The following is a 23941-nucleotide window of genomic DNA, read 5'->3' as shown; positions in this document are numbered from 1 at the left end:
TCTCCTGGATGTAGTCTGATGTGATGTGAAATATGATCTACAGCTTTCCACTGTTTTTCTGGTGTGTTTGTGATCCACGGCTCTGACATCATCAGGGCCTCCATGAAACAGAAACACATGCATAAACCGCTGACTATATGTGAGTCTGCTCTGTGCAACGTGCTATCTGATTTGGCATACTTTACTTTTACTTGCACTTTTACAGTACTTTTGGTACTTTCAGTATATTTTGATATTGCCGTATTTAGAACCCACGACGTTAGTCTTAGGAACTACTTCTCAAGAAACTAAGGTTCCTTCAGCCCAGTGTCAATAAGGCCTGGACTTCAATGTAGGTCCATCCATTGTATTCTTTCTTCTGTAACTCCATGTTGCTATGTTAAAGCAACATTATCAAAAACAAAGTTCCTGTATGTTTTTTATTTACTACCCCCCGAGCAGAGACTGTTTTGGGGAGTAAAGTAATGTCTCCGGATCTTAATTAACACCTCGATCCCTGTGGTGGCACTGAGTTCCTTAAAGGTTCTTTGTCCCTGGGGAAAGTTCCTGTGGTCGAAACGCAGCTAATGTTGCTTTGTTTCTGCTGGATATGTGCATAAGCAACTGTTTGCTCACAAGTTCAGCAGTGCTGAGTTTACAGCTTGTTTCTGCTGCAACAAGAGTATTCACCTTTTAAAGGGGTTATTTCCTCAGCCAAGGAAGTTATGTTTTCACATGTGTCCGTTTGTTGGTCGGTTTGTTTGTCAGTAGGATTACACAAAAACTACTGAGCAGAAATCCATGAAACTTGGATGGAGGATGGGTTTGGGCACAGAATAGACCCCATTCACTTTTAGTCAGGATCCAGGAGTGACTGATCCAGGAATTTTTACTCACTTTCTTTAACATTGCTAGATATTTGCTGGATTGATTTTACATTTTTATTCATTTCACAAGGAATAATATATAGATCTTGATCTGCGAGTGAGTACAATTTTACATGGATCCTAGATCAGGTGATCTTAGATTATAGTGCAGCAGTTATGGGTGGTTTAAAATGATGAGTGATACAGGACTATCTAGTTTGATATTGGATTAGGCTTGATTGAATTAACGGGGACTGTTGGGCCTTGGTGGAGGTATGTGCTCAACTGTGTGCCATTCTAGTTTGCTAATGACATAGATATGATGTTTGAATGCATCCAGAGAAGGTAGAATATTTGTCCAATCACTCATCATGTTGTTTTAAAGTATAAGGCTAGTGTTATTCAATTTTTTTGTTATTATCAACAAATCCAACACCGGGAGATCGGGAGATTGATAATGTGAGTTTGTGATGAAGCTCTAAGGCGAAGACATTTTGGGCTCTGGATAGCCAAACAATAGTTGTAAGTAGTATATATTCATTCTTGAGCTGGCTCTGCTCATGATATTTGTTGACAAAAAGAGACATAGAATATCACCAAACTTATCCTTATTCATACAGTTCCTTTTGTTGTGTCACTCCAGCCCTTGTTCTTCAGCAAGTTCAAAACTCTGTTTTGGTTCACATGAAGCCTACTGTCTACTACAGCATTCAGTAATCTCAAAAGTATACATTTTAATCTCTGTACACATTTAGAAAACAGTAACTTTGCATTATATGAATATGAGGTCTGTTTAGTTTGTTTTTGAGTGCCATCACATGCTGCGCGAGTAGAGCAGATTATTTGGGTGTGATTGCTAGTGAGTGGAGTTGTGCACAGTAAATGGATACTTACTAATTGGCTCCATAGTCCTCAGTAATCGTCTTATAAGGTCACATCTCACATGCTTATGTTTCCCCACTGCGTCTGAGGAATGATAACACTATTCACCTCTTCATTTGAGAGGTCTTACAAACAGCCATATTAACTGTCATTATTAGTCCTGAAACATGCTCTATGATATGTTTTGTTGCAGCTTGGACAGCCACTTGGACTGGGACAGCACTTTTTAAATTAATATTTTTGAGAGAAAGAGGGAGTTTGAAGTTGCACATCCTATCTACAGAAATTGTAAACACATCTCGTAATCTTGTAATCTGTTTATTCCAATAGATATCAAAATCAGAACCTTTATGAAGCACCACAAGATGCACCTAAACCAGTTTTACTTTCACCAACTAAGGTAGGATCCTGTCTGGAGAAACAAAATCCTTTGAAAGTTGAGTGTATTAGTCCATGTTTTTGTGTTTCGCAGGCGTTATATGTATCAATCTCTTTTTGTTGAAGCAAAGAAAAAATCCATTCAACACTGAGATCACTGCAAGTCACACTTTTGAGGGAAAGGACAGTCAGTTATTGGACAGACCTGTGGATCAAACCCAGACACCAAATGAGGGTGAGTCTTCATATAAATATGTATTGTGTGTGTAAGTCGATTACTTTATCCGTGATCTAATGGTATGTCATGTTTTATGTTTTGAATTGAGTGGACTGCTTGATGGACAAATTGTGAAAGCAGGTACATTACAAGACAATGTAAGTCTAGTCGGCATGACATCTAGGTGTGTGGGTCCTTAACGCTTCTGCTGATTCAACCTTTCCTGGAAACAGCATGTTGGCATGAGCAGTGGTTGCATGGCAGTGGAGCACATGTACTGGCTTGTCATTTCAAACTGTTTTATGATCTGATTTCACTCCATTTAGTTTTTGTTACAATTTCAGACAAGGCATTTTTACACAAAGGGAAGGTTAACAAATCACAATTCAATGCAGCTTGTTGCTAGTTAATAGTTCTGGTTTAGAAATGTCTAAAATAGCTCAAGAACCACAGCCATTTTATAAGTGTGCACAACAAAGGCGACACTTATAATTTAAAGTTCTGCAGTTGAAATGTTGGTGTGCTTTCTTTGAGACATTGTGAAATGAGGCAGTGAGCTAGGACCACATATTTTCCCAGGGGCTGTCAAAGTAAAGGGAAGTCCAAATACACAAGGCTGCCACACTGAGCAGAGGATTACACAGAAATACATTCCAAAGCCTTAATCTTTACTGCATGACTTGTGCTGGCTGGAAATATTTCACAGCAGCGATGAAAACAATGTTTGAGTGGCAGAAATTAAAGGATAAGAAGAAATAACCAACAAATACTAACAGTTTAGACAAGGCAGAGTAGGTCAAGTGATTACCTTTAACCTATCCCCACTGAAAACTGTACCAGGGTTATGTGTATATGTGTGGATGTTGTACACAAAAAGCTCTTGAAATATGTAGATCTTAAAAACTTACTGATAAACATTAATATTATTAATTGAGGCAGATTGAGTTTTCTCATCACTGGTGTAAGAAATAAAAACAGCCTGACTTTACTTGTACAAGACATAATATTTCTAGAGTAGAAGTAAATAATAGTGACTGTCCAGCTTACTTGTAATGGAAGTCCATGATATTGGTTGGCAGTTTGACAAGGAAGCTGAGGATTTACTGAATATCACATTTTTTTACTTCCACTTGACTATTGACCCTATCTTTGAAGAACACCTAATTTTTCACTGTTAAATTACTTCATTTCTGTTCTTGGCCCAGTGCAGCACTCGCCATACTTTTTCTTAATTAGTAGTCTGAAAACTTTGTTTTGAAAGAAATAGTAATGGGTTTTATGTGTAAGGCTCTACAAGACACTCAAACTCAACAACTCATACAGAGAACAGATGTACTCCCCCGAAAAGTCCGTGATGTTCCACAGTTGAGTTGTCACTAAATAAGCCTGTCTAAAGGTAGGCTATAAAAGACAATGGTGGAAAAAGGTTTTTCCAGAGCCTTTACTTAAGTAACATTTTTACTTCAATTTGTTAAATTGTAAGTCTGACAGTATTTTTGCATTGTGGTATTGGTACTTTTACTTAAGTAGAAGCAAAAAAGTATTATCAGCAAATTATACATAAAGTATCAAGGTAACACCACTCGATCTGCAGTGAAATGACTCTTGTGACTGATATTTTATGACATTATTAGAATAATAGTGATGCATCATTGTGTAAGCTGCATTACGCTGCTGTAGCTGGTCAAGGTGGAGCAAGTTTGAACTACTTTATACACTGTTAATGCTGCTTTACTTTTTTAAAATATATTAAAACTCGGAACTGTCTTATTTACAATACTAATAATGTAATAAAACAAACTCAGAAATATTTATTTGATGAATATCATTCTATACCTGAATAAACCAGCTTTCCCCAGAAAAGTGTTTGATGCTTGAAAGGTGGAAACTTAGAAGGGTCTTGCAAATATAAAACAGTAAATAAGTATGCAATTGTGCTGTCCTTTTTCAGTTTGTACTGTCATGAAAATCAATCAATGAAGATTTTTCTTTTTTGATCAAAATTACTTTCCAAGAATTACATAGTGCACCTGTAAGTCCTTATTTCAGTGGTTCCCAAACTAGGGTTTGAGCTCCTTTTATAAGGTCACCAGATAAGTCTTCAGGGTCATTTGTTAATTAATTCTTAAGGAAAGATGACCAAAGCGATTGACATGACAACATGTAAGATATTTAGAAAAATGTCTCTTTGGTAGAGAGAGAGAGAGAGAGAGAGAGAGAGAGAGAGAGAGAGAGAGAGCTTTATTAATCCTTTATTAATAATTAGGTTATCATAGCAGCAGGTACATTCAAGTACAAATCGATCAAAATATAAGGGCAAATATAGAAACAATAAGAAACAATAAAATACTATCTATAATATACTAAAACAAAAAAGTACTATATACAAAAAACAATAAAGTACTATATACAATAAAATGCTTAAGTAGTTATAAAATAAAATACTGAGGTAGATAAAATAAAATGCTGAGGTACCGAGGAGTAAAGGTAAGTGGAACTTAAGGTGCAACTGCACAACTCACACATACCTGAAACATGACGAGGAGCCACAACTAGACCAGACTTTCCACTACTAATATAAAACTGGAGTCTTATAATACAGCAGTAAAAATCATCCCTAGAGTTACCATCATGACAGATACACACAGCTGATGTGTTGTTGGTTAAAATGGCAATCATGTGTTTGTTTCTTTCAGGGCATTTACCATCATCTGACAGCTGCATTTCTTTTGCTAGAGAAGTTAAACAAGACAAGGCAGTGCCTGAAAACAGGGCAGTCAGTCCCAGTTGTCAGGACTGTTTTGCTGAGGTAGATGAGCCAGGAGGCCAGCAAACTAACTCTGCTGCGCCACGTGGCATCCTCAAGCGCTTGTCCACTTCTAGCTCAACAGACTCCCTTTTCTCTCGCCTCGACCAACAGAGTGCAGTTAGCCTGGATTCTCTTACTGAGACCTTGATAGACAGGAAGCAGGTGAGGTTCAGCTCCACTATTGGTCAGACCAGAGTGGAGTGGCAGGATGGGAAGGAGCTGGGAGAGCACAGTTTGCTGGACATCGACTCCATCGCTCTCTTTAGGCTGGAAAATAATAGCGACCTTGAGAATACCGTCAATACCACTGTTGGCACATGTAGGCCTTTATTCAGACAGGGTCAAGTGGATTCTCAGGAAGATGAACTCAAGTGCAAAAATGAGGCATACCTCCGAGAGCAAGAAGCTGGCCAACACCAGGTCCTTGGTGGTAAGATTTCTTTGTTTTTAATCAATGAGTCAACTAAACAACCATTAAACAAGTCACACTAACTAACAATGACATAGATATTTACAAGCACGTACAAAAAATAATATTCTCATGTATCCTGCTTGTGCATGTTCTTGCATGCAATAAATGTGTGCATTTATGTATGACTGCTTATAGAGACTATTAAGAATAGCAAAAATATTATTGGGCTCTACTGCACCTTGCTTTGGTCTGTCACAGAATTCTGAGATATCTCATGCCATGTGTTGGGTTTCTTCATTGGTTTATTGTTTGTCTGTGAAATGAAGTGTGGCATTGCTCCCAAAGTATAAGAGTGGGGCTTAAGTGCGGCCTTAATAATCTGCTAATTAAATTTGGTCCACCATTGAAGCTCATGGCTTATTAAGAATAATAATTCATCATCTGGTGGATGGATAAATTCTGCATTGAAAGCAGAAGGAGAACTCAGCCTTAAAGCAGCATTTTGTAGAACTTCGTATTTTGAGCATTCTGAGTGCAACACAACTGTTGTAAATACATGTGCCAGGTTTCTTTAACAATTTGTCAGATTTAATGTAATGTTACGTGCTAACTACAAATAAAACTCAGCTTGCATGACAGTGACATGTCTTATAAACCTATGACCTCTTGAAGTAAAGAAGCATGCGTAGGCATTTTTTGCAGTAAAAGTTTACACTAGCACTGCACACAACTGAACAGTAACAGCACGGCAAGCTAACATAACTTGTCCAGAGACAGGAACTATCAATAAGGGGCTGCTTGCCTTATGATCAAAAACTAGTGAGCTGATAACTTGTTGCTGATAACACAGCCAAACATCAAGCAAGTGCAAGTACAGCATACAGGATAACGTAGCAAGCCAGCTAATATTACTTACTATTCAGGAGCAACAAGTTCAGCTCTGCATCTGTCTGCAGCCTTTTATTTAGCAAAGCTGTTGCCAGTATAAGATTTACTCGTCTCTTGCCTCTCGCTCGATGCCTTTTTGTGGTTTTATCCCATATTTAAAATTATTTTGCTGCCATAGGTATTTGTGAAAAAAAAAGACAATTGGTGCACTTAAAGTTTTGCAGCCATTTCATTTCAGTGTCAGTGGGTCAGATCTGCTACCATGTGCATCACTGTTTGCCACAGTCTCTTTGTTATACTACCACTTAGGGACACCAAAATTGCATGTTTTTTTATTCTATTCATGGTGACTTTTTAACAGGGCACGAAGAGTAGATGACTCTAATTATACTGTGCACTGTTTAGCAGATATAATGTACTGTACATGAGTAATCGAATGGTGGTTACTGTCTTTGCAGATGTCTCTGAGCCCTGTCATTCGGAGTTCTTAAGCCCAGTAGTGTCTGGGCTCATTTCTGCTGAGCAGGAGTCAGGTTCACCTGTTCACTACGCTCAAACTAAGGCCATAGACTGGCCAACCGGACACATCATCCGTCACCAAAAACTACCTGAACAAAGCATTGAAAGTTCTGTTGAGGTCACCTCAGATACTAAACCATCAACTAATGGCAGCTCAGAGGGTTCATCGTATGCTTTTGCAGCAAAGCCTAGACGAGGACTACTTGGATTTTTTAGAAGTGAGAACGTTAAACCTGTTGAGGTACAGAGTACACAGAAAGAAGATGTGAAGATATCTAAATCTATAGAACAAGGCAACACCCAGAATTTCTGCCAAGGTCCTGCAGATACAAACGTGGATAAACCTATAAGTGTCAAACAAGAAGTTAAACCCTCTGAGGTCAGAACACTGCAACTTACAGCATTGCAGAACACTCCCTTTAAAGAAACAGTGACCTCAGTGGAAGCTCAACAAGAGGCAACGGAAGGCGGAGCTGTTCAGCCTCTAGAGAGACTGTCTAATCTAAAAGCTTTCTGGGAGAGAGAAAACACTGGTCCCAAAATAATATTTACCAGAGAAGAGGCAAGGCACACTGACATTGCCAAGAGTGGAGCTTTACATGGTCCTCAGACTATCTCTGATGTGGTAAGCATAGACAACAATATCTCACATCAACTGGAAATGACAGTTGAGGATACTGCTTTCACATCCCAAGAAAGGAGTTTGTCACCACAGACTGACTGTAGCCTCAATTTATCTAAAGAAGATGGTACATATAGAGCAAATCCAGTCATCATCTATGATGAGACGGATGACTCTCTAACAGGTTCAGTTACAGAGTCACAGATTCCTGAGCCACTGGATAGTGTCATCACTCCTGTGCCTTCCTCTGTAGCCATCAACATCCAAAAGCAAGAGGGGGATATTCCAGTTTCCTTTCCCTGGCAGTCCACTTCCAGTCCTCAAGAGGACAAGCCAGCCAAAATCACTGAGCTGAAACATTTCTGGGAGAAGGAATATACAGGACTATACAGGACCCAGGATAACTGCAGCAAGCATAAAGCCCCGATCAGTTCAATACTCAGTAACAAAGTGGTTTCCCCTAAGTTTGATCTGAGAACATCCTCAGATGGCAGAGATACGTCTGAGGAAGAGACACAAACATCTCCATACAAAACTAAGTCTAATGTTTTGAAATCATTCAAAGTAACAGACAAGGGTTTTGTTAGTCAGAGTTCAGACAGATCACAGCTGAGGAGTTCTGGTAGTACTGTAGATATGCAGTCAACATGTCATCAATACCAGGTCAAGGCTGATACAGAAGCTCAAGAAAGGCCACTCAGTCCTAGTAAATCCCAAACTTCAAAATCAAAGGACCAGGATGACGAGGTCAAGAGGAGTCCATCTAAGACCTGTCACCCAAGGGTCCTACCTAGAGAAATCTCCAGTCCCAAGAGATCCAGACTGGAATGCTCTGCCTTGAAAACATTTCCAATAAACATCGACCATCAAACTAAGGATACTGAAGAGCATCATTGGAAGCCAACAGCAGCGCCAAGACAGAGGAAGAGTCCCACTCATGAAGCAATGCAGACAGTGATGACAGACGGTAAACCTAGCAAAGACATCATCTCATGTCCTCTCCCTTTACATCAAGAGGACAGAGCAACTTATTCTGGTTATGATAACAGTTCAAGCCCCACTACTTCAACACCATCCAAACAAACCTCAGAGAAGAAGTTGGGGTCATTCACACACCTTGTCAGATCATTCATCCCTCAGGATTATCAACACTACCTCGGGCCACAGGAGACATGCTATGTTCCCACTTTTGACCAAGACAAAGCTGCTGCTGCTGAGAGTGATACCCTACACAGACCACAAAATGCCCTCAAAGACTTTGTCGGAAACCAGAATGACAGTCCCACTGGGGGGAATTCTCCACGGGGCAGTTCTTGGATTGTGCAAATTAAAGATGGAAACTCCAGCCACAACACAATAACTACGGCCTGGTCTCTGACTCGGGCAAGTTCAAGCAGTGAGCTTTTGAATTCTCTCTCCATGTCTATTTTTTCAAGACAATGATTGAGCAATGGAAATCAGAATGGTGTTTTCATGAAACGAATCACTTCAAATTAACAGATTAGCATTACATTAGCTTTAGACATGGACATTCACCATTCAGTCTGATTGAACTCATTCTGCCTAGAGATTCCAATTTAACTGTTTACATGGGCGCTAAATAAAGTGATCAGATAAGATGTGCGTAACCATGGCCCAAAATATTTTAATCAGAATATAACTTTTTTGACATACATTTTTATTCTGATTGGGCTATAATTCTGATTATTAGTGGAATATTAGTATCCATGTAAACACAGCTAGTGAGTCAGATTGAGAATTAGTATATTTGCCTTGACAAATTCCTTGATTTAAAAATTATTGTACTGTATTTCTTTGCACAATCTGCTGTTCAATTGTGTTATTTTATTATCATTTTAATTTTATATTCCCTGTTTGTTCTCTTCAAGTGTACTGGAGAACAAATGTTTATATTTAAACCTCCCTTTAAAAAGTAGGCAACTATTTAGTTTAAAATTAAATGTTAGTAAATCTGAAATTGTGTAAATCTGCCTTGACTCTATTTTCCAGAGCTGACTTTGTTTCATTTGTGGCAGGTTATGACGAGACTTCCAGTCCCATTATGTCAGCTCTGAAACAATTATCTGCAAGGAGCATGTCTTCATCCAAAAGTCTGGAAAACCTCACCTCACAAACAAGTAGCCCAACTCTTTCTTATTCGCATTCTGTACTTCTTTACTACAGCTGATGGTCATAAAGCTTTATTTTATTGCCAGTTCATTATTTCATCATACATGATATAATTTTACAAGGGAGTGGTATGTAAATAATGTTGTCTCATAGCGCTACAACAAACTTATCCAAGTGTGAATGATGGCTAGCATGTAGTCTTCTCTTTAAATCAGCTTACAACACTTTTCCAACTTAATTATCTAGTAATTGTAAGAGATTGAAAGTCATATCTATCTTACAGTTTCTTCTCCACCATCAGCCTTTACTCCCTCCAACTCAGAGCAGATGAAAACCAGCATGTCAGTGACTGTTCTTCAGCAGGAGGAGGTAAAATTGCTCTTGATTGACTCTCACAACTCACAAAAAAATATGACATCTAGTGTTAAACATCTGCACCACAATTAGTGAACTAATATGTCTGCCAACTTTACTTCTCACATAATAGATAAATGATTGAAATTCTCTCGTGACTGATTTTTTAACGTTTGTGTTTAACTAACATTCCAGCTCTTTTGTTTTTCTTCGATATTTTCAGACAGACAGTGACAGTACTTTTGAGACCAGCCTGGGCTGGAGAAGAAACACAGGCAGCTCCATGTCTAACATAAGTCTCTCCTCGGGAATGGTCTCCATGTCATCTGTATGTCCACATGCAGCTCACTATATAGTATATGTTTTGGGTAAAAAATACACTGTTTAATCCTATTAGGTCTGAATTTTTTAATTGTTGATTATTTTTGGTCATGTGTCTTCACATAATCTACTACTCCAAGGCAGGATAAGGCAGATGATATTCAGCATTGTTCTTATTGTCTAAAATTCAGAGACCCAAACAACAATGTGACAGTGCACCTATTAATAGTTTACTCCCTTCCCTGTCGTGTCTCTCAGCTCCAGGCCCAACACATTTTTTTTTAAAGCTTGCCACTTTAGGGGAAATTAATAAAAGACAGGTCTGGGTTTAATCATTGCTGGTTTTGGCCTTCAATAGGATTTGATGACCATAAAACAATACAGAGAATATCATCAGACTCATCCTTTAATTAAAAAAGAAGCTTCATTTGGGATTTTTTGCTTGTACCGCTTGTGTTAACAGTGCCCACCAGAATGAACAAAAAATGATGTAGCAGCTTTAAGCAAAAGAAAGGCAATCAATGAGTATTTTTTTCCTACAAATTAATGTAATCATTCTCCCATTACACAAACAATTAGTTAAACCAGAGAGGTTGATGTTTTCTCTGTTGTGTGTTATTGTGAATGAGCAGGTCAGTGGCAGCATCAGCAGCATTTACCCTGTAGATGTTGGTGACATTGAAATCCAAGGAAGCATCCAATTTGCTGTGAACTACATCCAGAAACTTGGAGAGTTTCACATCTTTGTGGTACACTGCAGGGATCTGGCCATGGCCGAAACCAAGAAGAACCGCTCTGACCCGTGTGTGCTTGTTATATGACTGTATGATCCAAATGGTGGTAGAACCTTAGTTAGTTTGTGTATTGTCCTTTTCGGAATTTCTTTTGTGTCTATGGCAATTGTTTAACAAAAACAACCACAGTATTACAACAATAACAGACATTTAACAGCAAGTGTTTTACATCACCAACAATAAAGAATATAAATATACCAAAATGTATACACAAACCTCATATCACAAGATTTTTTTTAACAGAGCTATACTGGAAGGTACAAAGGATTGCTGGGCATGTGCTCCTTTTACATGATCAATTACTGTTCCTAAATATTTATGTTCATTTAGTGTATAAACATATACAGTCTTGATCGATACATACACATACTGTACCCTGTATGTCCCTCTTCTCAAAGATAATTTCCTTAGTTTTGATAATACTTATTTGAAGAGAACTTGCATGACACAAATTAACAAACGCATCTACACATACAGTAAGTCACATCATCCAGTGATATTTGTGGTATAAAGGTTGGAGGAAGGCCACTGGCAGATCAGAAAAGTCCTTGTCAAATAGCTGCTACCTGCTGCCATTTGAAGACTTTCTAATATTTCACTGTTGTAGTGAACAGAAATGTAACTCCAATTTCTTTTTACAGGTATGTGAAATGTTACCTTCTTCCCGACAAAACAAAGTTAGGTAAGAGAAAAACCACTGTGAAAAAGAAGACACTAAACCCCACCTACAATGAAATCCTTAGGGTAAGCATTCCAGATTTAGTCTTTTACAGAGTTATCATCACATGCATTCCATATTTTACAAGCATATTTTGTTGCCTTCTTCTATTTTCACAGTTTAAAATCATAATGGAGGTGCTGAAAACTCAGAATTTGAACATCTCGGTATGGCACAATGACACCTTTGGGCGGAACAGTTTCCTGGGCGAGGTGGACTTGGATTTGTCAGAGTGGGACTTCAGTAACACAGAGATAAATGAATATGCATTAAAAGCCAGGGTAAAGGCTTCATTTTTGTATGCAGCCATTTTGTATTATAGAAGTGTTTTAATTAGACATGTATTAACCTCAGCTCAATCCTTAAGGTCTCAGCACAAACTTCAACATTGTCTCCCTCACATCTGATGGACAGCAGAGGACAGATGAGAGTTGCCCTGAGATTCCTGCCGCAGGCGTCCCACAGTGAGTTGATGACACCTCAATTTTTATCAATTCTTTCCTTCCAGTTTTGTCTTTTGTCACTCATCGTGGTCTGTATCTGTAACTGTAACTGTATCCACAGGTAAGAGAACATCTAGGATGGAGACTGGTGAGGTGCAGATTTGGGTGAAAGACTGCAAGAATCTTCCTCCAGTCAGAGGAGTTATTATCGACCCTTTTGTGAAATGGTATGAATGGATGTCCTGAAAAATGTCAGGTCACTGACTATGGAGACCCAAATTATTCAAAAGTCAATAAATAATTGAGCTAATGATTAATAACAAAAATAAAAACTACTAATTAAAAGAATATAGAAGAACACAGACAAAACATGGAATATACTTGTGAAATAAAACAGACTTTGGAAAGAGGACATTTCGAAAATGAAAATTGCTTGAATAAAACCTCAATGATTTGCAATAAACTTTGAGTGTTGGAAAAGGCAGAATGAAACCAGAATGGCACATAGCGTGCATTACTCTGCCAAGGCCCAACAGCCCCCTTTAGTTCACTCAAGCCTGATCCAATATCAAACTAGTCCTGATAGTGATAGTCCTGTATCACTCTAAATTACAAACAACCCTTAGCTGCTTAACCATAATTTAAGTTCAACAGATCTAGGATCTGCATCTAATTGTTCCCACTTGCCTGAATACACCTGATTTTTTTCCCCACCAAGATAAGTGCATTATTCCCTGAGAAACAAAAGTGTCAAAAAACACCCTATCACGCAATGTTAAAGAAAGTGTGAAATAATTCCTGAATTCGTCTCTTTATCCATATCTGCATCAAAAGTCAATCGGATCTATTCTCGGCTGAAACCCATCCTCCATCCAAGTTTTGTGGAAATCGGTAGTTTTTATGTAATCCTGCCAACAAACCAACCAACCAACCAACAAACAAATGGTCATGGGTGAAAACATAACCTCCTCTGCACAAGTAATAAGATTTCATAATAATTAATGGTGACTGTAATAAGTTCAGTTTCAAAAATTTTAAAATGAATTGATTATTTCACTATCTAATGGTTATATTAAAAATGTTGTCTATATTTAGTCATGTGAATATTTATTTATTTATTTATTTATCTATGTCTTAATTAGGGCCCGAGCGCTTGTCAGCGCGAGGACCTATTGCATCTGTAAGGGTTATTTTTTTCCTCCCAAAAGATCGCATATTTGGTGGCCTGGACATACCCCAAAACTCACCAAACTCGGAACATACGTCACATCTGTGTGCCGCTATCAGAATTCAACATGATTGGGGGTGGGGGTGGCCAGGGGACTCCATAGCGCCACCTAACGTTGTTTTGTGCGCGCGGAAACGGTCTCGGATCGTCATGAAATTTAAAGGACTCATGGGTCTCAAGGATTTAGCCAGGAATTATTTTTGTCGGATTTTTTTCTGCAACAGGAAGTCGGCCATCTTGAATGCCGTGTGGCGATTTGCATTTTTCCAACACTGTTTTCGCTACTTTAGGATGTTCGCAGACACACCAAATTTCGCCCAAAGCTTCTAACCCATGAGTACGTTAATTTGATACCATAACTGCCCTCAGGTGTGGCACGACAGCTCGGTAGCGGCCCCTAATGGCTTTTCCCATTTCGTACGTACAGACAAACACCTACACACACCAAGTTTTGCACAAGCATCACGAGTCATGAACATTGATATCTGATATGGGTCTGGGCCTTAGAAGTGAAAATATGGCTCCATAGTGCCCCCTGGAATATTTCAAACTTGAAGCCCCGCCTCCTACATGCACATACATTAACGAAATTCGGTACGCATATGTATCATGACCAGACTCACAAAAAACCTTCTTGGACCCATATCCTCATCCTCAGACCTTGAAGATCAAAAGTTTTCAAAAGCTTTCACCTCCAATTTACCTGGTGGGTGTGGCGGTGCGGTCAATTTTGCTGCTTTGCCATTGTAACAGGCATCTCCATGTATGGTGTGTGTTGGACACGAATTGTCCACTAGGTGGCACTGTTGTGTTTTGGGTCACGGGGCAAGCACACATCTGGCTGTGCGCCCTCCAACGGCGCGACGTACGTGGGTCAAGGGCCCGTTCATCACTGCTTGCAGTTTTAATTATTTATTTAGTTTTGAACACTTTGTGTTTCCATTTCCATTGCTAAGTTTTTGTAAGCTCGGCCCAAAGAATAAATGCATTTTATCTCCTTTATTTCTGCTGCAGCACTGTACTTCCCGACACAAGTCGGAAAAGTCGACAGAAGACACGGGTGGTGAAGAGGACAGCCAACCCGATGTTTAACCACACGATGGTGTACGATGGCTTCCGACCAGAGGACCTCAAAGAGGCCTGTGTGGAGATCACAGTCTGGGATCATGACCGACTGAACAACCACTACATTGGGGGTCTGAGGCTTGGGCTAGGGAACGGTGAGATCCAACTTCCCTGTAGTAAAGATTCCTTTTTTTTTTTTTTTTCCTTTTCTTTTTTCACACATTTTTCCCCCTACCTCACTTCCTTTGCCTCACTTCCTTACTTCTCCTTTCCTCATCTCTCATTGGTTCCATACACTCTTGGTCACACCTTGTTACTTGATTAAGTTCACTACTAGAGTTCCTACTCTTAGTTCTTTTCTTACATCAATTCTTGTTTAACTGAGAACTTAATTTAGCCAATACTTTGTTTATTTCAGATGCAACAGTCCATGTGTGTTTTTCTGTGCTCCAATTTATATAATTAATTATTTGATTTTATAAAAAAGAAGATTAAAGTATACTAGACCTGTTTCAGTTTCTTGAAGACGTTTCATCTCTCATCCAAGCAGTTTGAACTTGCAGAGAACCAGGGGAGTTGCAGGCTTTTAAACTCTGTGTGGGAGTGTCCTTACAGAGTCGTTAAGGACACGTGTGAGCTCTGAGTTTCAGAGTCATTAGGGCCACTTGTGGGTCGTTGACCCAACCGGCCTTCATTTGGGCTGCTCAGGCTATGTAAGCCCAGGTGTGAATGGTTGTTAAGCTGTCTGGGGAGGGAACTCAGTACTGCATTGTAGGTGGGTGATAGGTAATGTCTTAGGCCACCTCCTCCTCTGTCTCCAAAGACGGTCGTTCAAGTTTGACATAGATGGTTTCTTTTACTCCTCTTTCAAACCATCTGTCTTCTCTGGCCAAGATGTTTACATTGTTGTCCTCAAAGGAATGATTTGTCTCCTTCAGATGTAAGTGGACAGCAGAGTCTTGACCTGAGGAGTTGGCCCTCCTGTGTTGTGCCATTTGTTTATGGAGAGGTTGTTTCGTCTCCCCAATGTACAAATCTGTGCAGTCCTGGCTGCATTGAACAGCATAAACTACATTACTCTGTTCATGCCTGAGTGTTTTTTCCTTAGGATGGACAAGTGTCTGCCTCAGCATGTTGGTAGGTTTGAAGTGAACCAGGATATGATGTTCATTGAAAATCCTCCTGAGTGTCTCAGATGTTCTTGCGACATAAGGAATGACCATGTTGTTACGTTTTCTCGTCTCCTCTCTGTCTGCTCTGGATCTTTTAGTGGTTTTGACAAAGGTCCAGTTTGGGCAGCCACAGGTTTTAAGTGCTCCCCTGATGTGCTTCTGTTCCTTCTCCTTCCCCTCTGACTTAGTGGGCACGGTCTCAGCCCGATGGTTTATGGTTCTGATGACCCCCAGCTTGTGCTCCAGTGGGTGATGAGAGTTGAACAGCAAATACTGATCTGTGTGTGTAGGTTTTCTGTACAACTCAATGTTGAGGCTTCTGTCTTCTTCAGTGTGTACTGCACAGTCCGAGAAGGTCAGACTGTCTCCTTTGACATCTTCCTGTTTGAACTTGATATTATTGTCCACAGCATTTATATGTTCTGTGAAGGCTTCCACTTCCCTTGCTCTGATTTTGACCCAGGTGTTGTCCTCATACCTGAACTAGTGGCTAGGAGCAGTTCCTGTGAAGGTTATCAAGGCTCTGCTCTCAACTTCTTCCATGAAGAGGTTGGCCACTGTTTGGGACACCGGTGAGCCCATGGCACAGCTGTGCTTCTGTCTGTAGAAACCTTCACTGTACTAGAAGTGTAGGTGGTCGTCAGACAGAGGTCAAGTAAAGTACAAATGTGGTCTGGGGTGAAGTTGGTTCTGCCTCTTCTTGAGTGGTCATGCATCTAAAAAGCGATGTGACATCATAAGAAACCATTGTTTGATCTGGGTCCAGTGTTATTTCTCTCACCTTGTTTTGCAACATCCTGTGAGGTTTTGATGTGGTGGTGAGTGTTACCGACCAGAGGAGCTAGGAAACTGGCTACAGTAAGTGCTTGGATATGTTATAGGTAACTGAGTTGATGCTGATGTTGATGAGTCTGAGTAGCACTCCCTCCTTGTGTATCTTGGGGAGTCCATAGATACATGGGATAGCTTCCCCCGGGGTACAGTCTGTAATATAATGGTCTGTCAATGGCTTTGTCCTTTTCCAGTTTTTGCAGATATTCCATAATCTTCTTTTTGTAGCCACTGGTAGAATCACGCCTCAGACTCTCATAGGTGTTAGTATCACTAGGCAGATCACCGTGCATCTCCCTTTGCCTGCCGGCAAGATGGTGATGTTCTGGTCTCTTTTGAGTGATGCCAGGGCCTTCCTTTCCTCAGTAGTGAGCTCGGAGGGGGATGCTTTTGCATTAGCAAGAGCAGCTGATACCTTCAGCCGTAGCTGTTCTACCTCTGTGTCTGCCGACTCTGTTGCTGTGATGAGATCTACTACCGGTATCTGTTCTGGAGTTACTGCAAAGTTCAGTTCTTGGCAGGGGCATCCCTCTCTGGTTGGGTGAGCTCTCTGTTTTTCACCCACTTCTCTTGTATGTCTGGATGTGCTGTGTTGTTGATGTCCTTATTTCTCTAGGTGAGAGCTTCTATTCTATGCAAGTTGTTCTGATGTGTCTGTAATGTTAGGAATTTTAGTGACTTCTGCTCCTTACCCTTAGTGTGTTGTGATGCTTGTGCCTTCTTAAGAAACTTGGAGACACTTTCCAGGACTTTGCTTGGTTACAGTAATGTTAGTTCCTCAAATGTCTGGTCAGTCTTAGTAGTAGGGGTGTAAGAAAATATCGATACACTGAAATATCGCAATATTTTTTTTCACAATACCGTATCGATATTCAACAGCACTGTATTGATTTTTTTATTAACAATTAACATACAAATATTCATGGCGTTTGTTCATTTTTGTGTTGCAATTAAACCTCCGACCACTAGTTGGCAGCAGCCATTACGTCCTCCGCGCCAAAGGAACAATGAAATCTCGTGCATAGATCCAGCGAGAGCACCAGTCTGTGGCAAATTGCATGCTAACCGCTAACTTAGCACAGTTAACCGATGACTGAGGACGAGAAGATACAGCCGGCTCCAGCAGCTTTTAAAGCTTCGACAAGAGCCATGCGGTCTGTAAAATCTGCAATGCCAGAGTCAAGTACTCGGACAATGCTACAAATTTGCGATCACATGTGGCGAGACACCATGACAACGTAGCATTACAGGCTAACGTGAAACGAGTGGATCCTGCTCAACGAACTATTCAAGAAGTTAACTTTTCGAAACTACCAGTGACCTCAACTCGCGCAACCAAGATAACACAGTCAGTACTTTCTTTTATTTACAAAGACATGTGCCCTCTGAGTATTGTGGAGAATGAGGGATTTCGTAATATGATGACAACACTGGAGCCCCGTTACACCATTCCTTCCCGACAACACATCACGGACATCACTCTCCCGAAGTTGTACGGAGAAGTCAAAGCGACGGTGCTGGACTCTCTCAGCTCAGCAGAGAGAGTCGCTTTGACATGCGACACTTGGACTTCGAGGGCCACTGAATCGTGTGTAACTCTTACAGCACATCACATAGATGACCAGTGGAACCTCAAGTCCCATGTACTGCAAAACCGAGACATGCATGACAGTCACACGGGGGAACACATAGCAGCGTTACTGAATGAGGCTCTGATTGAATGGGGATTGGATGGAAAAGATCCCATTGTTGTTACAGATGATGCATCCAACATGACTGTCGCAGCGAGACTCGCAGGCTTGACGCACATACAGTGTTTTGCACACAGCCTTAATCTGGCATCACAGAAAGCACTGAAAACTGTGTGCATTGTGTAGGGTTGTCACAAGAACCGATACTTCAGTACCAATTCGATGCCGACACGAAAAATATAATACGATACTTGCTTTTTTCTGGTAACGCCAGAACCGAATATACAACTTTTCACTCGGCGAGCCGTGTCGATTCTTGGCAGAACTGACGGGGGCAGTATATGCGTGTCGGCAGCACAGAGCAGTCAGCGGCGCTGAAGAAGGAAACCTGCCGTCTTAGAAAAAATGGCTTCAGCAAGTGAGAGTGAAAGCACAACACGTCGGCTCGTCGACAAGACAGGTACTAAGAGTCGCGTGTGGAAATATTTTGCATTCGAGGCGGATGAATACGGAGCAATTCTAGACTCAAACAAGCCGACATGCAAACAGTGCCTCAGAAGTTTTCAAACGAAAGGAGGAAGCACGTCAAACATGGCCAAACACCTCAAAGACAGGCACCCCGACTTGTTTAGAGAATTCAGTGAGTTTCGAGTGAGTTTCCGTTTACTATCACTGTTGTGTCACGTCATACGTTAACCCGAATATGCCTACGTTCCGTCATTTGGGCATGAGAGTCAGCTGGGGCGCAGGCTTCTACTCTCGCTCAGTCGCTCACTCATGTAGATGTTTAACGTAATGTAACGGTACGGTCTGTGTCATTATACGTAAGGTGACATGATGAGATACTGTCTGACAGTCTCTTACCTTATGTTATTTAAACTAAAAGTACCTTTTGGCAGTTGGCAGCTGGTACTGCAATTTAAATTCTGTGCAAAAAGATGTTGAAGCACAGTGGTGTTAAATACTTGACAGTTTGAAGCAGTTTTCAATAAATTAGTGAATTTAAAAGTACATGGGTTCTGTTGTTTTTTTTTAAATTGTGGTATCGAATTAGTATCGAGAATCGTGGAAATTCACAGGTATTGTTATCGACTACTGAAATTCTGGTATCGTGACAACCCTAGCATTGTGTTTATTATGCTGACAGTTTTCCTACAATTAAATTCTTTAAAAGAAACTCAATATATCGTTGTTCCTACAGTATCGCAATATATCGTATCGCCAGATTCTTGCCAATACACACCCCTACTTAGTAGTGAGTGCATCGATGAGTAAATTAATCTGTCGCACTCTTTCATTGAGTAGCCGGTTTTGAGCCTTCTGAAGGATCCTTGTGGCTCTGTGTCCTTTCACAGTGGAACCCAGGCGTAAGCTCTTTGGAATTATTCTGTGTTACCTGGATCTCAAGTTGAAAGGCAGGTTGTTCCTGTGGTAGTGTCATTTGTCCTTTTGGCCCTGATAATCTCACCAGGTCTCTATTGTAAATAAGTTTGAGGTGTTAAGCATGTCCTTCCTCGAGAGTGGGCAACCTCTCCAGTCTGGATGGCATCACTATGATAGATTTGTGGTTGTTAAGTGGAGAGGAATCAGTTTGTTTGAAAACACGGAGAAAGATGATTGATTGAGCCTCATATAAAGGTTGTCAAGACCTGTGATTGGCCAAAGTCTACTGTCATGTCTAAGACCACTTGAATTGGGATATGTTGAAAGATTATTATGAATTTTTTGTACAAAAACACCAAAAGTAAACTGCTTACCGCATCTTTAAACTCCCATACATACATATCAGTGAGAAGATCACCATAGATTACATGAGGGATCTTTGAAACAACACCATCAACTACCTGTCAACATTTAAACATTATATTATTGTGGTATTTATATAGAAAATACAACCTCTGTTACCCTGTCTTGCTTATTGGCTCAGTGTTCCCAACAAAGCTTAATTTCTTGTCTGTATAAATGCGTTACATGGTCAGGTACTGATGATAACATTTTACAATAATGTACACAAAAAATTGAGAAGTCAATAAGTGAGGAATGAATCAGGAAATATAAATAATTAATGAATCACAATGAGTAATTCCTGTAATAATTGTAATATGAGGACTATACATTAGGTAAATCAAATCAATTTTATTTATATAGCCCAAAATCACAATCACATTGCTTCAATGGGCTTTACCATGTGTACAGTGAAACAACATCCTTTGTCCTTAGACCCGCGATGAGTGAGGAAAAACTTGCCATATTGAGGAAAAAAACCTTTAACAGGGAAAAAAAGAAGATGGAAGAAACCTCAGGAAGAGCCACAGAGGAGGGATCCCTCTCCCAGGACGGACAGACATGCAATAGATGTCGCATGTACAGAACAGAACAACAAAATCACAGTTTAAAAATTGCATTGACAGAATATCTGATACAAATTATAATATATGTAAAGTTTGTGGATCCAGGAGACGACTGAGCAGGCCGAGGCATCACCAAGTGGTGTTGGAGCCACACGACCTCCTCTCCACCATGGTGACCTGGAAGAGGGCAGGACACACAGGATAATTAGCAGTAAAACAGAAAAGATCAGAGTGAAGAGGCATCAACGTTTACAGAAATCCAGATATAAGGAGATAAAACAGGAGAGCAATGATCCAGCGGAGCGGACAATGTGAATTCTAATACTATAGGTAACTCATTGAGACTCAGACCAACCCAGTGACGAAGGCTAAGTCAAAGAAGTGAGTTTTGAGTTTAGATTTAATGGCGTCAATAGAGCCAGATTGTCTGATGTCAGCTGGGAGGTTATTCCAGAGGAAGGGGGACCGATGGGAAAGAGCCCTGCAGCCAGCTGACTTCTTCTTAACATTTGGAACCGTCGGGAGCCCTGAATTTTGAGAGCGTAATGCTCAATAATATAATATCTCTGTCTGTCTTTAGTAACTCATCATTATCTACTATATAGTCCTCAAATCACAGTTATTCAGGAATTACTCATTAACAATTCATTCATCATTGAGTTTTTCCTGATTCATTCTTTACATATTCCATTATAACTACTCACATTTTTGTGTTCCTTTTATTATAAAGTACCAACATCTGTCCACAGCTCTACTTCTTATACTTGCATCCTGTGAATGTGGAAGTGATGTTTTTCTGAAGTCAATAACCTAGAGCTTTGGTTTTAGAAATGTTAAGACTCAGTGACACACCATTGTACAAGGCGATGGAATTTTTCGATTTCCACACACTCCCATCACAGTGGGGGTCATTCCAACATGACTTTCAATTATAACCTTCAATTAAATTCAAACTGTTTAATTTTCAAATATTTCTGTGCAGGAAAGAGCTACGGGGCAGAGGTGGTTTGGATGGATTCAACGACAGATGAAGCACAACTATGGCGGAGGATGTTACAGTCTGATGCTGAATGGGTGGAGGATGTTTTACCTCTGAGAATGTGGTGATGGCAAAGAGCATGTCAAAGTGAGATTGTACAAAATGTGTGATACAAGTGTTGAAACTTTATGGGAGCACACTGCATGTACATTGGGATGGATTTACAAACTGTACACTTTTAGTGGAACGAACTGATGATTATTGTACGATAAATTAATACACAATGTACTTTAATTAATATAGTCCAAGTTGAATTTGCCTTCTCAAAAACTTAATTATTCATAAAATGATATAAAATAGGGCAAGGGTATAATCATCACTGATAAAACATACACATTGTTTTGATCTGAAGATATATTTGATCTGAGCACTGATGATTTGTATATAGTCATGTTGTTCTCTAATGTGATTACTGCATCAAGCAATTCTATCTTTAATAAACAGGATACTATAATGGTGTCATTTTAGGTGCTTCATTCGTATAAGAAAAGTCAATACTTGTAAATAGAGATTATAGTAGAGTTATTCAGAGCAGATAATAGCTGTCATAGTATTCATAACTTTTCGCCACACATGCAGAAATTCATGATCAGATTTCTTGTATTTTTTCCCAACATTCAGTCTTTAATAATCAGCATAAATAAATTGTAAATTTATAGTTAATTTAGCCATTTAAAATTGACTTGACTTGACTATGGGTTGCAGTAGGGATTGGAAATATTCCTCTCAAGACCTGTTGTCATATGTAGCCAAAGAGCAGACTCTGGTGGTCGTTAAAGAAAATTAACATCTAGTTAGTGCAGCTGCTTCTGGAGAGGACTGACTAACAGCAACTAGATAAAGTTTAGAATAAATAGTAACATCAAAGCAAAAAACACATAACATGCTGAGCTGGCCTTGGATTCTGCAATAGTTGAGCTTTCTGGTCCCTTGCTGCCACTTCTTTCTGTCTTTAGAAGCTTGAAAAGGCCCTTTAGAGTGAAGAGGGTGGCTGTAAAAGATGGTACTGTAGGCTTGTTTCAGTAACACTTTATAACATCGTAAAATAAATGATACATTTGTAGTTAACTTTAGTTAACAGTTATTTTGCTGTTAACACAACACTAGGTAGTCTGGACTCATTACTACCCCCATCTGGTTGAGAAGCGCAATTATCTGTTACAAGTGTCGTAAATACTGTCGCTGTATGAGCATCCCTATAACCATTTTTCTACCACTTAACTGAGTTTAGAAACATTATTTTAAGGTCGAAAAACTACCTAGTGTTGCTTTAACAAACAATTAAATGCTTTATACTGTAAACCACTATTAAGCAATTTTTGTAAAGTTGCAACCGATGTTTATTACACTATTGTTATATTTTCTGTTCTACGTTTTTGTTTTAACTCACCTTAAACAAGGCTTTCTTGTGTTTGGCTTGACTGTTGTGTTTATTCCATAACATCGTCTTCCTGAGTTTCCTGCTTTTACTTGATTGTCAAAGCACTTTGTAAACACTGTTTTTAAAGGTCCTATAAACATAAGGTTAGTTATTATTATACTTCATAAATGGTAAATAAATATTGTGTAGTTCATTAATAAACATTATCTGGATGGCCTTTACAAAGTTGTGATGTTAATATACCTTTACAATGTCTTGAAGGTATTTATAGAGTCCAATATCAAACATTTGCCTCGAGGGACCTTTACAATCTGAGCAGCATATGAAACCCTCTATCGTTGGAGCCTCAATTCAGATAAAACCCCTCCAAACCGACCTGTGACAGGACATGAATTCAAGAAATCTCAGTGACAGCAACAGGGGAAGGATTCAGGACAGACAGACATGCCATAGATGTAAGTACAGATTGGACCAACACAGTAAAATTACAGTGTGGATGATGAGGATGAACATATTATATATGAAGAAAACATATGGAGAATAGAACCTTTACTTGATACCACTTACAACCACACAAGATTGAGACTATTGAAAGAAAACATCGTTATATCTTTTAATAATAACAATTATTATTATTATTATTATATTGTTGTTATTGTTGTATATTACAAGTTATGGAAGTCAAAATAAACCATAATTTCCTACAGTACATTTAATGCAGCAATATTTCAACTCTCACCTTCGCACAGGTCTGAAGTTTTGTCATTGGTCGATCCGCCCTGATGCGACAAGAAATCCCAAAATACGATTGGCTGTCGCGTCCTGTCAATTGAGACGTGAATCCGCTAACC

General features: G+C 39.6%; 1 protein-coding gene and 1 long non-coding RNA gene across 3 annotated transcripts in view; one reads left to right on the top strand and one right to left on the bottom strand.

The window, feature by feature from the left end:
* The window catches only part of sytl2a (synaptotagmin-like 2a), a 27836-nt gene extending 5153 nt beyond the window's left edge, over nt 1-22683 (top strand). The window contains 15 exon segments of the mRNA XM_084373990.1: nt 2058-2127; nt 2232-2340; nt 5019-5561; nt 6890-8968; nt 9609-9710; nt 10004-10071; nt 10280-10384; nt 11010-11179; nt 11813-11915; nt 12009-12170; nt 12257-12353; nt 12454-12559; nt 14575-14780; nt 21653-21769; nt 21772-22683. Coding sequence (XP_084230116.1) covers nt 2058-2127; nt 2232-2340; nt 5019-5561; nt 6890-8968; nt 9609-9710; nt 10004-10071; nt 10280-10384; nt 11010-11179; nt 11813-11915; nt 12009-12170; nt 12257-12353; nt 12454-12559; nt 14575-14780; nt 21653-21769; nt 21772-21800 — 4066 coding nt within the window. The 3' untranslated portion in view covers nt 21801-22683.
* Nucleotides 21814-23941, bottom strand: LOC311269668. Of its 2 annotated transcripts, XR_014624128.1 has the most exons (4): nt 23830-23941; nt 23334-23466; nt 23100-23220; nt 21814-22680 (listed from the first exon to the last, which is right to left on the bottom strand). It is a non-coding gene; the product is annotated as an uncharacterized lncRNA (long non-coding RNA). The 2 variants fall into 2 exon arrangements; XR_014624129.1 differs by having other exon boundaries at nt 21815-23220.

Source organism: Pagrus pagrus (genome assembly GCF_965226575.1).
Source record: "Pagrus pagrus genome assembly, chromosome: 14".
In the NCBI taxonomy this organism is placed as follows: domain Eukaryota; kingdom Metazoa; phylum Chordata; class Actinopteri; order Spariformes; family Sparidae; genus Pagrus; species Pagrus pagrus.
Note: the sequence above shows the minus strand (reverse complement) of the source record. Positions and strands in the feature narration are given on the sequence as shown.